This window comes from Miscanthus floridulus, chromosome 12 (genome assembly GCF_019320115.1).
Source record: "Miscanthus floridulus cultivar M001 chromosome 12, ASM1932011v1, whole genome shotgun sequence".
NCBI classification, from domain to species: Eukaryota; Viridiplantae; Streptophyta; class Magnoliopsida; order Poales; family Poaceae; genus Miscanthus; species Miscanthus floridulus.
The window spans coordinates 83,863,080-83,877,984 of record NC_089591.1 but is presented as its reverse complement, the minus strand read 5'-3'; the positions used below and the strand labels follow the sequence as shown (position 1 = coordinate 83,877,984).

General features: G+C 47.6%; 2 protein-coding genes across 2 annotated transcripts; one reads left to right on the top strand and one right to left on the bottom strand.

Moving 5' to 3' along the window:
• On the bottom strand, positions 1-2,022 carry LOC136497693 (vacuolar iron transporter homolog 5-like). The gene has a single exon (XM_066493542.1). It carries the CDS (start codon positions 1,393-1,395, stop codon positions 724-726), a length of 672 nt encoding a protein of 223 aa, XP_066349639.1. The 5' UTR covers positions 1,396-2,022; the 3' UTR covers positions 1-723.
• Positions 2,023-12,267: 10,245 nt separating this feature from the next.
• Positions 12,268-13,803, top strand: LOC136496540 (SKP1-interacting partner 15-like). Its single transcript, XM_066492244.1, has one exon. It carries the CDS (start codon positions 12,303-12,305, stop codon positions 13,545-13,547), a length of 1,245 nt encoding a protein of 414 aa, XP_066348341.1. The 5' UTR covers positions 12,268-12,302; the 3' UTR covers positions 13,548-13,803.
• Positions 13,804-14,905: the final 1,102 nt, after the last annotated feature.

Here is a 14,905-nt window from a genome sequence, read left to right as displayed (position 1 = left end):
GCAAACTTGCTTTTAATTTGCAAGACATAAACAAACTCAGAAAATATATATTATATAATATAATGTTTACACATGCATGCCTTAGTCTTGCATGGATCACTCTTTGGATCATCGATCGGAGTAACTAGCTTAGCTAGGCCAGTACAAGTATTAGATTAGCTCAAAACCTAGCTGATGATCTGCATGCATACATGGTAACAAGCTTCGATCGGTGTTCAACGACATCAGCACATGCAGGTGGGCATTACACGCAACGCAACGCATAGACGATGCAACTAGCAAGAAGGCATGCATCATATATACCATACTAGTTACTACTAAGCATATATGTATATATATTATTAGGGCCTCTTTGGCACGGTTTATGCCGGCTTTGGCTTCATCTATTTTACGCAAATCGAGGCACTGTAGCGTAAAGCCGTTTTGTAAGCCGGGGTTAAAATGAACTAGAAGCCGGGAAAAGCCAGTTTTTCTGGCTTCACCGGCTTTGGCTTCACCGGTGAAGCCGTTTTGGATTAACCGTGCCAAAGAGGGCCTTACTGTGCATGGTTTAGCTAGGAGATGCACGCATGGAAGCAACAAGGGCATGGATCGGACAAAGGAAGGCAACAGAGCTAGCAGCAGCAGAGACACTACCGAACCGAACCGACCGACCAGATCGACACACCAGAAGCGTGATGGATGGGGTGAGGTCCGCCCTGCCACGCCTCCGATCCTCGGCCTTCATATGCCGCTGGCCTTGAAGAGCCTCATGAGGCCGAAGGTGACGGCCATGGCGACCCAACCGCCGACGACGACGCGCGCGCACGACCTCGCCACGGGGGCGCGCCCCAGCACGGCGCCCACGCAGCCGAACGCGGCCAGCGTGGCGGTGGCCACGGCGGCCACCACCCCGATCCGCAGCCTGTAGTCGGCGATGAACCCGGCGGCCAGCAGCGGCAGGAGCGCGCCCACGGAGAAAGCCAGCGCGGACGCCGCGGCGGCCTGCACGGGGCTGGGCAGCGCCTTCTCCTCCTGGCCGCCGCGCTTTCCGTCGCGGTCCAGCCGCGCCAGCTCCACGTCGCGCTGGGAGCACACGGACACGAACTCGCCGATGGCCATGCTGCACGCGCCCGCCAGCAGGCCTGCGAACCCGGAGATCAACATGGCGCGCGCGTCTGCCTTCACGGCGCCCACGCCCAGCATCAGCGACGCCGTCGACACCAGCCCGTCGTTTGCGCCAAGCACCGCCGCGCGCAGCCAGTTGCCGCGCTGCGACAGGTCGTCGTCGTCGTCGATGTCCACCACCGCGCACGGCGGCCCCACGACTATGGTGGCCGCAGGGTTCTCGGCGTCCACCACGGCGGCCACCTTGCCGAAGTTGCTGCCGCCGTCCATGCTGCTCATCATGGCCATGGCGATGTGTGTGTATGTGATCGGATCGGAGGAGTGACTCGATCGTGATATATAGCAGGAGTAGCAGTAGTGTGGCGACCACGCGCTAGCTCGTGCCGCGTTTTATAGAAGAAGACGAACTGAAGGCCGGTGTGTGGTCTCTAGCTCAGGTCAGGAGGTTGGTTTCTTCTTTAATTTGTTGCGTGCGGCCAATGCAAATGCGAGCCAGATAGTGGGGGATCCACTGCTTCTTTTGCTGCCAAAAAAAAGCGTCTTTTTCCCCGGCTCTCCTCCGGCATCGCTCTCCGGTGACCACCGTGCCTGCCCATTGACACACACTAAAGCTGCTCGTGCTTGCCGATTGTATATATGCGCATCCACGACGACGACCATGGAGTGCAAAAGCGGGCTAGCTATAGAGCACATCATATATCCAAGCCGGCCATGAGCTTGCCCCTTGACAATTTCGATCTGGCCGATTCGCCGGATGAACACGATGCCACATTTGGGAAAGGGTCTATCGTTGCATGCATATTGCGCCACATATCTCGTTTTCGTTCTTTTCTTGATCTTGCAGGTAGTAGTGGATCGATGATGCATCGGGAGAAGTAGTAGAGCGCCATCATCTTATTCTCTTTATTAGGTTAGTTGCGCTTATTTCATCATATTGGGCATCATCTTATTCTTGGGAATAGTACGAGTCTGTGTATATGCTGCTACTTTATATATGGCACCTTGCAAAGTTTCTATAAAACGGGGTTTTTCCTGTGCGCCTGCTAGCTTGACATCCATTTGCTCTCATATATAGCCACGTGCCAGGAAAAATCCTACATACCCCAAAATGTATCTAGCATTGTTTCACACACTATTGTGTGACGACGGCCGGTACGGTGATGATCACATGCATTCTATAACGGGGTTGTGTGCCTACCTTGACATCCATTTGCTCTCATAGACACGTGCCAAGAAAATCCTACCCCTTGTTTTCACACTATTGTGTGATGCCCGGTGATCTGATGATTACATGCATGACCACCATATATAGGACTGGCTTGGAAGAAAGAGCATATATGTAGATTTGGAACCGTGCGGATGGTGACAATGAATCTACCTACCTACCTTTATTGTCTCGTGGAGAGAAGTTACAATTAGCTAGAAGAAAACCTGATCACTGATTTGGGCGATTTGCAAAAATAGGACTCGAAACATCGGTCATTTGCAGATTTGACACTGGACCCACATTCATAGACACTGATGGACCCACTTGTCATCCACTCGAGTGTCATCCTAATCAAGGAGTCAATCTTTCGAGTGTTATTTTTGCAATTTTTTCCTAATTTGCGTAGAAGCTAACTAACGAGTGCTCGAGCATTTCATGTAAACGTTATGAATGATCCATTGAGCATTTTGCGGAAATGGTATCGAGTACACCATCGATAAGTTTACGGAGATGCTACCGAGTGCTCAATCGAGCAATTTACGGAGAAGCTAACCAGTGCTCGAGTGTTTTAAGGGGAATTGCTAACATAGATTACCAAAAAGCTAATGAGTGCTTGAGCAGTTTTAAAGAAACCTAACGAGTGCTCGATCAAGTAGTTTACATAAAAGTTAACTAGTGATGGACTAGTTTTCGAGAAACCTAAAGACTGCTCGAGAATTTTACGGAAACACTAATGTGAGTACTTTATCGTAACCTTGCTTACGGAGAAGCTAACAAGTGCTCGAGCAGTTTTTGAGAAACCTAATGAGTGCTCTAGCGTTTCATGTTGCTTGAGTACCGTGTACAAGTATAATATCCATCAGATTTTATCCAGGGCTCCTTTTTTCTTGAACGTGGGTGATATCTATAGCGAGCTTAAGGCTCAGGCAGGGTTTGAGGGTTGGCTTAGCATTGAAGTTCACAGGAATCTAGTCGGTTTGGTAAGGAAGGTAGTGGCTACAAGCCAACCCTAGTGGTAGAAGGGTGTTGTGATGAGGTGGGGTGAAGGGGCGGAGGCAATCTTAGAGAAAGCATATGAAACATTCAAACTTATCAGTTGTGTGAGCATTTTATGGAAACACTACAAGTGCTCGCTCTATCAGCTTATGAAGAAGCTAACAAGTGCTCGATCAATTTTCAAGAAACGTACTGAGTGTTCAAGCAGTTTTAAAGAAACCTAACAAGTGGTCGATCGAGCAGTTTACGTAAAAGTTAACTAGTGTTGGACAGTTTTTGAGAAACCTAAAGACTGTTGGAGAATTTTACGGAAACGCTAATGTGAGTGCTTGATCGTAACCTTGTTTGTGGAGAAGCTAACAAGTGCTCGAGCAGTTTCTGAGAAACTTAACGAGTGCTCGAGCGTTTCATGTTGCTTGAGTACCATGTATAAGTATAATATCCATATCAGATTTTATCCAAGCTCCTTTTCTTGAACGTGGGTGATGTCTCTAGCGAGCTTAGGGCTGAGTCAGGGTTTAAGGGTTGGCTTAGCATTGGAGTTCATAGGAATCGAGTAGCTTTGATAAGGAAGGTAGTACGTGGCTACAAGCCAAGCCTAGTGGTAGAATGGGGTGCTGATGAGGTGGGGTGAAGGGGGCGGTCTTAGAGAAAGCATATGACACATTCAAACATATCGGTTGCTTGAGTATTTTATGGACACTACAAGTGCTTGCTCGATCAGCTTATGAAGAAGCTAACAAGTGCTCGATCAGTTTTAGAGAAATGTATCGAGTGCAAGCAGTTTTAAAGAAACCGAATGAGTGCTCGATCAAGCAGTTTACGTAAAAGTTAACTAGTGCTGGACCAGTTTTTGAGAAACCTAAATACTGCTGGAGAATTTTACGGAAACGCTAATGTGAGTGCTTGATCATAACCTTGCTTACAGAGAAGCTAGCTAACATGTGCTCGAGTAGTTTTTGATAAACCTAATGAGTGCTCGAGCGATTCATATTGCTTGAGTACCATACATAGATATAATATCCATCAGATTATATCTAGGCTCCTTTTCTTGAATGTAGGTGATATCTCTAGCGAGCCTAGAGCTCAGTCAAGGTTTGATGAGGGTCGGCTTAGCATTGGAGTTAATAGAAATCTGGTAGGTTCTTGATACGGAAGGCAGTGGCTACAAGCCAAGCCTCTAGTGGTAGAAGGGGGTGCTGATAAGGCTGGTGGGAGAAGAAGTAGTGGTAAGAAGAGAAGGAAAGAAAAAGTGGGCCGTCGGTTCATGATCGAGGGGCTGAGAAAAAAGAGCACGGGTTTGCGCTAGAATGGTGGAAAGCTGGCCATACAGGTCGTTAAACGTGAACTCAAGGTAGCTAAAAACACTTCTCCTTTTTTTTACTTTTGAAAAAAGAAGGTTGCCACGACACAGCAGAGATAATCCTGTCGCTAGCTAGCTAGTTGAATAGTACTACACACTAGCTAGGAAGCTAGCTGGGAGACGTCAAGAACCGAAGAACCAGCAAGCAACCAAGAATGGCAATGTGTGGCAAAAGCTTAATTGTGGGATTACACGTATCAACTGACGTCTGTATAAATATGTGATGTCTCCATCGAATCCCCCTTTTTTTTTGGTCCTGAACTTACTAATAAAAGTAAGTGAGACAGGAAATAACCAAAGATGATCATCCATGTATGTCCTCACGGCGACGAATTCAGACCAAATTAATTAATTATGTCGTCGTCATGCTCTGCGATGAGCTGATAATCAGACACTAGCTCCGATCCTCTCTCTTTTTTTTTAGATTAACACCTTGGACCTAGCTAGATAGAGTGCCAATCAAAATAAAAGAAAAGGCGTTATCTGCTATATATATCATTAGCTAGTACTACTTGTGTTTTTTGGAATAATAAAATATATAATGGTTATTTGGAATGGCATCTAGGCTTTAGGCGTGCATGCATGCGCATCTACTGCTTACGCATCCGTTGTGGCTTGTCAACAAGAATCCAACAGCTTTTTTAATTTGCAGAGCTAGAGAGTACTGTAAAGTCAGCTTTAACTTGCCGATTATTACGCCTATATATTTCTATTTTTCAGGGTAGTCCATTGAACTCGGCATTCTTGTTGCAAATTAAAATTAAAGAAGAGGAGCAACTAACATGGCACATGCATAAAACAAGTGTGATCACAGAGATAAAAAAGTTCATGCAAGAATAATAATAATAATACATATGTATCCCTGTCGCGGTGACTGTTTTCTTTTCTGCATCTTTTGGAAAAAACGAAACCCAAAACCAAAAAGAAACCACGGAAATAAAGAGTGGCTCGAGCAGACATAGGCTTTGGAGGGAAAGGGGAGATGACAAGAGACGAGAGACACACGATGCAACAGGTAGAGGTAGAGGTAGAGGTAGCCAGCACCCAGCAGCATCTATGGACAGGCAGCTAGCTTTGGTTGGGTTCGTCCGCTTTATCTGCTGCATGCGAATAGCAGAGATGGCCGCTTGATTGTTACAGTAAAAGCTAGCAGACGGGACGACGACCTGCATCTCAGATCATCGATCGAGTAGACACTAGACAGCAGTAGAGTACTTGCTCTCTGCTTGCCGCGATGGGTCGACGGATCCATGGATTGCGAGCGGAAAAGTAGGTCAAAAGTTTAGGTACTCCGAGAGGCCGCCGGCTGGCCGGCCGGCTGGGCGATGATACGATCTCCATTATGGTGGAATGGAATTGGAATTGGAACCATGCATGTGGTGATGATCTGACGTCGAGCCGAGGGCATGCTGCATGCTGCCGCGTCGCGGCGGCAGCAGCTAGTGATGCGTTTGCGTGCATGGCGCGCGGAGGATGAGGCGACAACGGCGGGCGGGCGGACGGCCGGCCGGGCCGGGGAATTATTTGCATGTGTCGGCCCGGGAGGCCGATGGAGAACAGGAGAAGCCACCAGTGGCTGCTGGCTGACGGAGTGAGTGAGTGCTGAATCGGCGGGCACTGCGCTGCTGGTGATGAAATTCAGGTGATCTGAGTGGTAAAGCTATCAGCGGCAGGATTATATATATTATTATACTAACCAGTACGTATTTGCTTGGCCTGGGGATCGATGGGAGTTAAAAATTGCGAGGGAGTGGGGGATAAGCATGCGCGCCACACGAAAGCCACCACCCTAATCATTCTTTTATCTTATCGCCTCTAGCTTTTTCGTTTTCACTCACTTGATTTGTTGTGCTTCCACCCTTTAATTACGCCGCTCTAGCTGCATGCAGCGAGCGAGTGACTCAGTGGGCAGCCGGCCGGCCGGCATCACCCATCGCTGTCTTCCTCCCCTCTTCCTTCCTGCTTCTTCCCTTGCGTTTGGTTCGACAGAAGGATAGGGACGACCGAGGTGCTATATTTCACTTCGTTACGGTATTCGGTTGGATGACACTTCTTCGAACGGGATCAACCTCAAAGGAGAATATATATTCTCTTATATTCGAGGACAACGGCATCCCTCGAAATCGAAAGGAGGACGACCTCATCCCTCAAATACGGCATGTGCTTTCTGTTTCTTTGTGCTCGCTGCCACAACAGTAATCATGGTAGGGCCTCCGAGCCAAGGATGCGATGGTCATGGCTAGGGATGGCAACGGAGAATTCCTCGGAAATGCCTCCCCATCCTCGTCAAATCTCGCAGGGGAGACTTCCTCCTCATCCCCTTGCCGCATGAGGATTCCATACCTGACAGGGACCCGTCCCCGGGAAGTTGGGGCATGCAGTAGCTGCAACATGCTCAATAGAATGAGAGCAGGACCCCATGAGGAGCCGAGGAGTATACGGTGTTGGTGTTGTGGAACTTTTCTGTGTACGGGATTAATTCACCGGCTCGGTGTTGTGGAACTCCAAGCGTCACCAATGGCCGGTCCTCCTCCTACACCCGCTTGGGTGGGAGACGGAGAGGGGTCGTAGCTCCCCTGGAGCAACGGAGGGCCGGTGTTGGGAACTTGCTGCATTTGCGGGCGGGCAGCCAGCATTACTTGGGTGCGGCAGTCGAGCACGAACCGTCGAGCAGAGGGGAGGGATGGTCGAGTGCCAAGTGGCTATGGTTGCAGCACAAGAGATAGCTCAGACGGGGAAATGCCGAGAGTGTCAAGCGGATGTATATGGGGTGGGTAGTGGGGACTAGGGAGTTGGAGACGGATAAAATGGAGTGGATGGAGCAGATGGACGACATGAGCTAGTTTATCGAGGCTTCGCGGGGAGCGGGTTTAGGCAACGCTCACATGTATTTCCACCCATGTCAAACCCGATAGGGATGATTCTGCCCATGTTTAGTTCCTTGTGAGGGTTAATTTAGCCCCGTCCTCATCCCCTAACAGGGGACTTCCCTATGGGGAATCGGGGTCAAGGCCCCTTGCCATCATCTCTAGTCATATGGTAGGGGCAAACGCCGCAAAGCACAAGGACATGCTCGCCATGGTGGAATGGGGCTCCCGACCATAAGGATGCAGTGATGACGGTGGGGAGCCTCCAGCGCAGTGCGGTTGGGCTCCTCGTCCTGCGGATAGCCCACCCCGGTGTCGATGATCAAGGATCGATTAAGTGCAAATTAAGGGCATCATCATAACTAAACATAAAAAATGACCTCATCATAACATCGTCATAACCAAACAGAGATAAGGATGGTTCTGTCCCAAAAAAATTAAGACATCATTGTTCTATTATATTCTACCTTACCTAAACCAAACGTAGCCTAATTCTTCCTCTAGCATTACTGCATGAGCTGAGCGGGCATGCAAACTTGACCCTAGTTACCTATGATGACCCAGCCACAGCGCACCAATTGCTAGCCTTTTGTTTGTTTATTTAGGGCCTGTTTGGAACAAAGGAATCCAAAAACAAAGGAATGGGAAAAACACGGGAATAGGATAGGTGTGTAGTGATAAAACAGAGGAAAGGAAGAACACAGAAAACGACTAGAAAGAGGTGTTTGGAACATAGAAATTCATAACAGAGAGTCACAAAACATGTAATGGACAAAAGATCATTATAAGTGGTTAATAGCCTGTTAGTTGCATACTTTGCATGTGACTCTCTTGCATGTGGGGCCACGTACTGCACCTATCCATGGTTTCAATGGGACCAAATAGCTTCATCTAGTTCATGTGGGGCCATTTATCCCCTCTCGCTCTCACTTACATGTGGGGCCTATGGTCCATGGTCTTATCTGACCAAAAGTTCAGAGCAATCCTCATCCACTCATACCTTCTCATCCCATTATCTAGTTCTCCTCTGAGTCTCTATCTCTCTCTCGGCCGGGCGCGTTGCACCGTCGTCCCTCGCGCAGCCACCGCCCAGCACTGCCCCCGCTCAGGCGTCCCTCGTGCAGACACCCAGGGCCCCTCCCTGCCGCACAGCAGCGCTTTGCCAGGTCGGCCATAGACGGATGACCATAAGCTCAAGGAAGAAGATGACTAGTTGACCACTTTGGAAAGGTAGGAAGAGGCATGAAACAGTTTGCTTCTACCAGCATCTTACCTCCACCACACGCATCCGTCTCGGGCATCCGCGAAAACTTTGGATCAGAGTGGGTTTTTTTATTCCTGCGTTGTGAATGGAAGCGTTCCTTTCCAGAGGAACGACAAGGTTTGTTCCTTTGTTCCAAACGGCACATGACGTCAGCATAATGGAGAAACTGCATTCCTTTTGAATTCCTGCAATCCAAACGGGCCCTTTGCAGTCTCGACCACAACCCTGACCCTTGTTGCTCCATGTAGTCAGTCAACAACCTTATCATTTTCTACAATAACCGTTTCTGATCATTATTGGGACTCCTTTTCTTTCTTTCTTGACCTACTTCTCTTTTCTTGTTTTTGTTGAGCTGGTACGTGCGTATTAGTCAGCCGCACAATGCTAGCAAGCACATGTGCATTGTGTCTGCAGGGGAAAAAAAAGTACGGCAGCAGATTTCTCCATTATCTAAAAGTACGGCAGCTGTAGTGGTTTTTTTTTGGGGGGGGGGGGGGGGGGGGGGGGGGGGGGGGGCGGGCAGGTGGAGGAGGAGGGACATTTCAACAAATGGTGGACCGGTCTTTCAAGCATTCTGCTGCCGATGACGGCCCGTTGCTCGTCGGCCCGTTTACGGTGGTCTCTGGTTGTGCTTGGTTTCCTGGGCATAGGCTCACTACTGCTGCCTGACCTGCCTCCATCCCTACGAGGATGCAACGCGTGTCAGTTAAAGTGCTTAATGTTTAACTAAGTTTCTGGGGCTCTAAATTAATTTATTATAAAAATACATTTTATAATTAATTTAATGGTGTTTATTTGATATTACAAAAAATTATATTTTTTTATTTATAATTGGTCAAACTTGATACACTAAAATATAATATTGTTTCAGAATTGTATTCTTTCGGAGATGGAGGGAGTACAAAATTATTTTTAAAGACAAACGCTTTTTATAGAGGCATAATTGACTCTAGACTCCAACAGCCTAGCCATTATGGCACCCAAACCCAAAAATGGGTGGCTCATGTTGCTTTAGGGGAGGAAAACGCGGTCCAACAGAGTAGACAAACGAAGGACTTGTTTTGGGTGCGAGTGAACCTGCAGTACCGCACCCAGCTCGCATTGGCTGTTGGAAAAGGCAAGTTTTGGGTGCGTGACCCTTTTGGCGTACGTGACCCAAACCACCCAATGCGTCTCGTATTTAGGTTCGTGCCGTTGGAGATAGTCTCAAATAGTCTTCTTTATCAAATACTAGACTCTGTTAATGGACTATTTACAAAGACGATAGACTTTATGTCTTTGTTAATAAATTAACAGAGCTGATTTAAATCCAAGATCTTCAGCTCAGTCAACCTCTCTACCGATGTACGACACTCTATTATGAGTATATATAGGTGCTATCTTTTTTTATCAACATCTCATAATTTTCTATTGAATATTTTGTCCCGTAAATAATTTTAAATAAAAACAGTTTCAAAACAAAGTTTTAATCTTGTCAAACTCTGCAACTTTTCGGTATAGGACATGTCTACATCCGAGATCGTTTGAAAAAATTAAAAATTTGAATCTTAAAATATGAGAACTTAAAACAACTATTTGAGACTCTAAACAACTTCAAATAAAAACATGTCAACTGCAAACTTGTATTTGTATATATCGAGTCGACCACTACATTGGTATTAACCATCTGAACATTAAAGGTAATTTTGGAAATTCCAAATTTTAAAATTCCAAAACTAAAAAATCATAGCTCATATTACGTACTCTAAAAAAGTTCAAAAATAAACTTGTCAACTATAATATCTACAACCTTATAAAATTCGAAGAAAACTATGTATATCTTTAAAAATTTCAAGAAAAATCCTAGAGATGGGTCGGGACTTTACAAACCTAAATAAAATATTTAGAGCTCATGAAAATATGTCTAGAAGCTTCAAGAAATTATATTTAGCTCTAGGAAAATGAAAAATATCTATAAAAATCTTAAAACATTCTAATAAATATATAAGCACATTTTTAAAAACTTATCACAATTAAATCGTGAGATGTAAGCAACATGAATGCATTCAATATTAACATATGTTGCATTCATGCCGTTGCATCTCATATTTTTATTGTGGAAAGCATTGTTGTGAATAGCAAGCTATAGGATTTAGTTTATAGCACCGTTATAGCCAGCTATTTCATCGGCGGTGGTCATAGCGACATCTCTCCGAAGTTACTATAGCACCGCTATAGCCTGCTATTTTACAACACTGGTGTGAAGGTTTTGAAACACGATGATATATTGATTAGAATGTTTTGAGAATTTTCTAGATTTTTTTGTCAGATTTCCTTTTTTTTATGAAAACAGTAGGGGCTCGCGCCCCTACTACAACTTTATTGAAATAAAATTGGAAAGGTACAGGTACAGAGATTTCCTATCTTCCTAGAGCTAAGTCTAATTTATGGAAGATTCTAGATATATTCTCATCATTTCAAATATCCTATTTGTGTTTCTCTTATCACAATATATCTCTAGTATTTTTATTAAAATTTTAAAGGTTTAGAATTGTTTTTTCATGGTTTAAAAATATTATTAAGTGTTACCATAGTTTTTTAAATAAAAAATAAAAAAATCACCTTAAAAGCCACTCACTTCTAACTGGTGCAGGGTGGTAAATTAAACGATTTTGAGAGCCCAGAGAGGCAGTTTGCTTGGTTTAAAAGTTTGAGGAGAAACTCTATACGACAATACTTTAGAGAGGCAAAAATGATTTTTTTTTCTTGACATGCCACACAACGAACCCATCGACCAGGCAGAATCCGGCTACCCATAGTTGAAGCCCATGGGCCTTAAGGTCTAGCCCACCGTTCTTCTCGTGGGACCCACACGGAGAACAGCACTGCCGACAGGTGGGGTGACTCGAGCCGTCCAGGAACCAACGCGCCGCGCCGTCCATTTGCGGCGTGGAGTAATTTATTATGCGGCTACTCAACGCGGCAGACAGTTGGGTCCTTGCACAGTCGCACGCATTCTTGCCCCACTTGCCAGGCGAAGTGAGCTGCACTCCAACCTTTTCCGCGTCGCTTTGCGATCTTCTGTCTCCGTTCCACCGCTGCCACCGAGACCTCGATGCAGTGTCTCCATGACATACATGGTCCACCAGAGTGGGTCCCTTGTTCCATGGACTTGTACACCTATGAGGTAGAGCAGCGGCAGCGTACTTCCAGCCACTCCTTATTTTTTGATTTTTGATGAGGAACGGAACGGAAGCGCCGCTCCAAAGAACAGCAAGGCGTACCGGATGCTTCCGCCTCCCTCTCACTGACATCCGGGCTGGCCCTGCACACAGAGAGCGCAGGACCCACATGCATAGAGCACAAACAGTGAGCGGGTCGTTCTACGGAAACGGAACCCACAGCATCGTAGCCGAGTGAATGTGAACTGACGGAACTACCCCCGGCCTCCTCTTCTTCTCCCGGTCCCCGGTGTGGTCTCATCCGTGTGTTCCCCACCTACCCCACCCCGAATCCACCATGGCCGCCGGCTCCGGCCCCGACCCGGCCGCGGAAGCGCAGCCCCCGCCGCCGATCCACCACCTGCCGCCGGACGCGCTCCACAACGTGCTGCTCCGCCTGCAGCTGCGCGACGCCGTCGTGTGCCGCCCCGTCTCGCGCCTCTTCCACGAGACCCTCTCGCCGCAGCTCCTCGCGCTGCTCCCGACCCTGCGCCTCCTTCTCCTCCGCCACCCACGCCCCGACGGCGGCGGCTGCCTCCACGCCTTCGACCCCGCGCGCCGCACCTGGCTCCGCCTCCCCTTCGCCCACTTCCTCCCCTACCAGTCCTTCTCCCCCGTCGCCTCATCCACGTCGCTTCTCTACCTCTGGGTCGAGACCTCCTCCTCCACCTCGCCCCTGGCACTCCCGTCCACCTCTTCTTCCTCCTCCTCCGCCTCCGCCGCCGCGCCCGCGCACCCGCCCAAATCGCTCGCCGTCTGCAACCCCTTCGCCGGCACGTACCGCCTCCTGCCCCAGCTCGGATCCGCCTGGGCGCGCCACGGCACCGTCCTCGCCGGCCCCGGCGGCACGGTGCTCGTCCTCACCGAGCTCGCTGCGCTGTCCTACACCCCCTCCGGATCCGGCAAGTGGATGAAGCATCCCCTCTCTCTGCCGTCCAAGCCGCGGAGCCCCATACTGGCCTCCGCCGCCGCCGCCGTCTTCGCCCTCTGCGACGTCGGCACGCCGTGGCGAAGCCAGTGGAAGCTCTTCTCCTGCCCGCTTGCCATGCTCACCGGGGGCTGGGCGCCCGTGGAGCGAGCAGCGTGGGGAGACGTCTTCGAGGTCCTCAAGCGTCCGCGACTCCTTGCTGGGGCCGGCGGCCGCCGGGTCCTTATGATCGGCGGCCTCAGGTCTTCGTTCGCCATGGACGCGCCGTGCTCCACGGTGCTCATACTCCGCCTAGATCTGGCTACCATGGAGTGGGACGAAGCTGGGCGCATGCCGCCCAATATGTACCGCTGCTTCACTGGCCTCTGCGAGGCTGCTTCACAGGGCAACGCCATGCCCGCTGCTGCTGCCGGGGGAAACAATAAGGTCAAGGTTTTTGGAGGCGATGGGAAGGTGTGGTTTGCTGGTAAGCGAGTGCGCGGGAAGCTTGCAATGTGGGAGGAAGATGAGATGGGTAGCGGTGGCAAGTGGGACTGGGTGGACGGCGTTCCTGGTTATGGTGATGGTGTATACCGTGGATTTGTGTTCGATGGTGGGTTCACAGCGATTCCTTGATGCACATGGAGAATGTATCCCAGACTGGTGCGTGACTAAGTGCGCTCAAATTGAGGTTTAATTTGACCCAGGACATCTATCTATCGCATGCATGGGATCTGTTATGCCTACACATTTTATTTACAGTGTTTAGGAAGATGAGAACTCTAGTTGTTGTTCTTGATTAATGGAAAAGATCAGTAAGGTGTTTGTTTCAGACAATTAAATGCTGTAGACCATCCTTTATATACTTGTCAAAAACTTGAAATGTTGCTTTGATAGTGTCAGAATTTTTGCTCTTTGGTAAACGTTTCCTGCTTGATCATATGCAAAGTAGAAACATCATCATAATACCTTGATATGTCAATGCTGCTCCTCCGATGTTTGCTTCAAAATGCAGTAGGGCTAACTTTGTTACCAGTTGCCTTTAAGTTCAACTGAACTGATCACCATTTCAGTTGAGTTACTCGGTTATCAGGGGTTTTGATACCTATTGTAGGGCTAGTAATGGTGTTATCCTAACACTTGCATTGCATCTTACGGTGACACATGGCTTCATGTCTCCTTCCCTGTTAGTTCTGCTCGACTGGATGCTTATTTTGTTTAATATTAACTGTGGGTACCTGTTATTTGATCCACTAGGCCTTTGATTAGCTCTAGTTGATCGATATATAAGGGCGCGTTTAGTTCCGAAATTTTTTGGCTTTTGGCTACTGTAGCACTTTCGTTTGTATTTAGCAAAAATTGTCCAATTATGGACTATTTAGGCTTAAAAGATTCGTCTCGCCAATTACAGGCAAACTGTGCAATTAGTTATTCTTTTTACCTACATTTAATGCTCCATGCATGTGCCGCAAGATTTGATGTGACGGGGAATCTTGAAAATTTTTGGTTTTTGGGTGGGATCTAAACAGGGCCTAAGTATTAAGGTGGTTATATTGGTAATGATTATGTGAGTTGGGGAGCCTTGGGATATTAATAACAGGTTGTAGTGTATCCTATTCTCAATGCGCTACTTTGATGGAGCACAACAGTTATTGATGTAACTGAGACGGGATGTACCATTTATCTATCCTAATCCTAGACTCTTTTCTTTACCTCTAATATGGGCCATGTATAGTAAAGTTAACTACTGACTTTGTGCGGCAAATTTTTTGAAGACCTGCAATTTTTGAAGTAACTAATGGAATGCCCCTGCTAGATATAATTTCTGGGGTCTAGCTTTCAGCACTAGCTCTTCTTCATTTCAAATAATTCATTTCTGTGGACCATTCTTTATTTACTTGTTGAAAACTTGAAAGTTTACTTTGATAGTGCCAAAATTTATAGCGTTTGATAACTATTGAGCTTGGTAATATATAGGGCAGGCACACCATCAT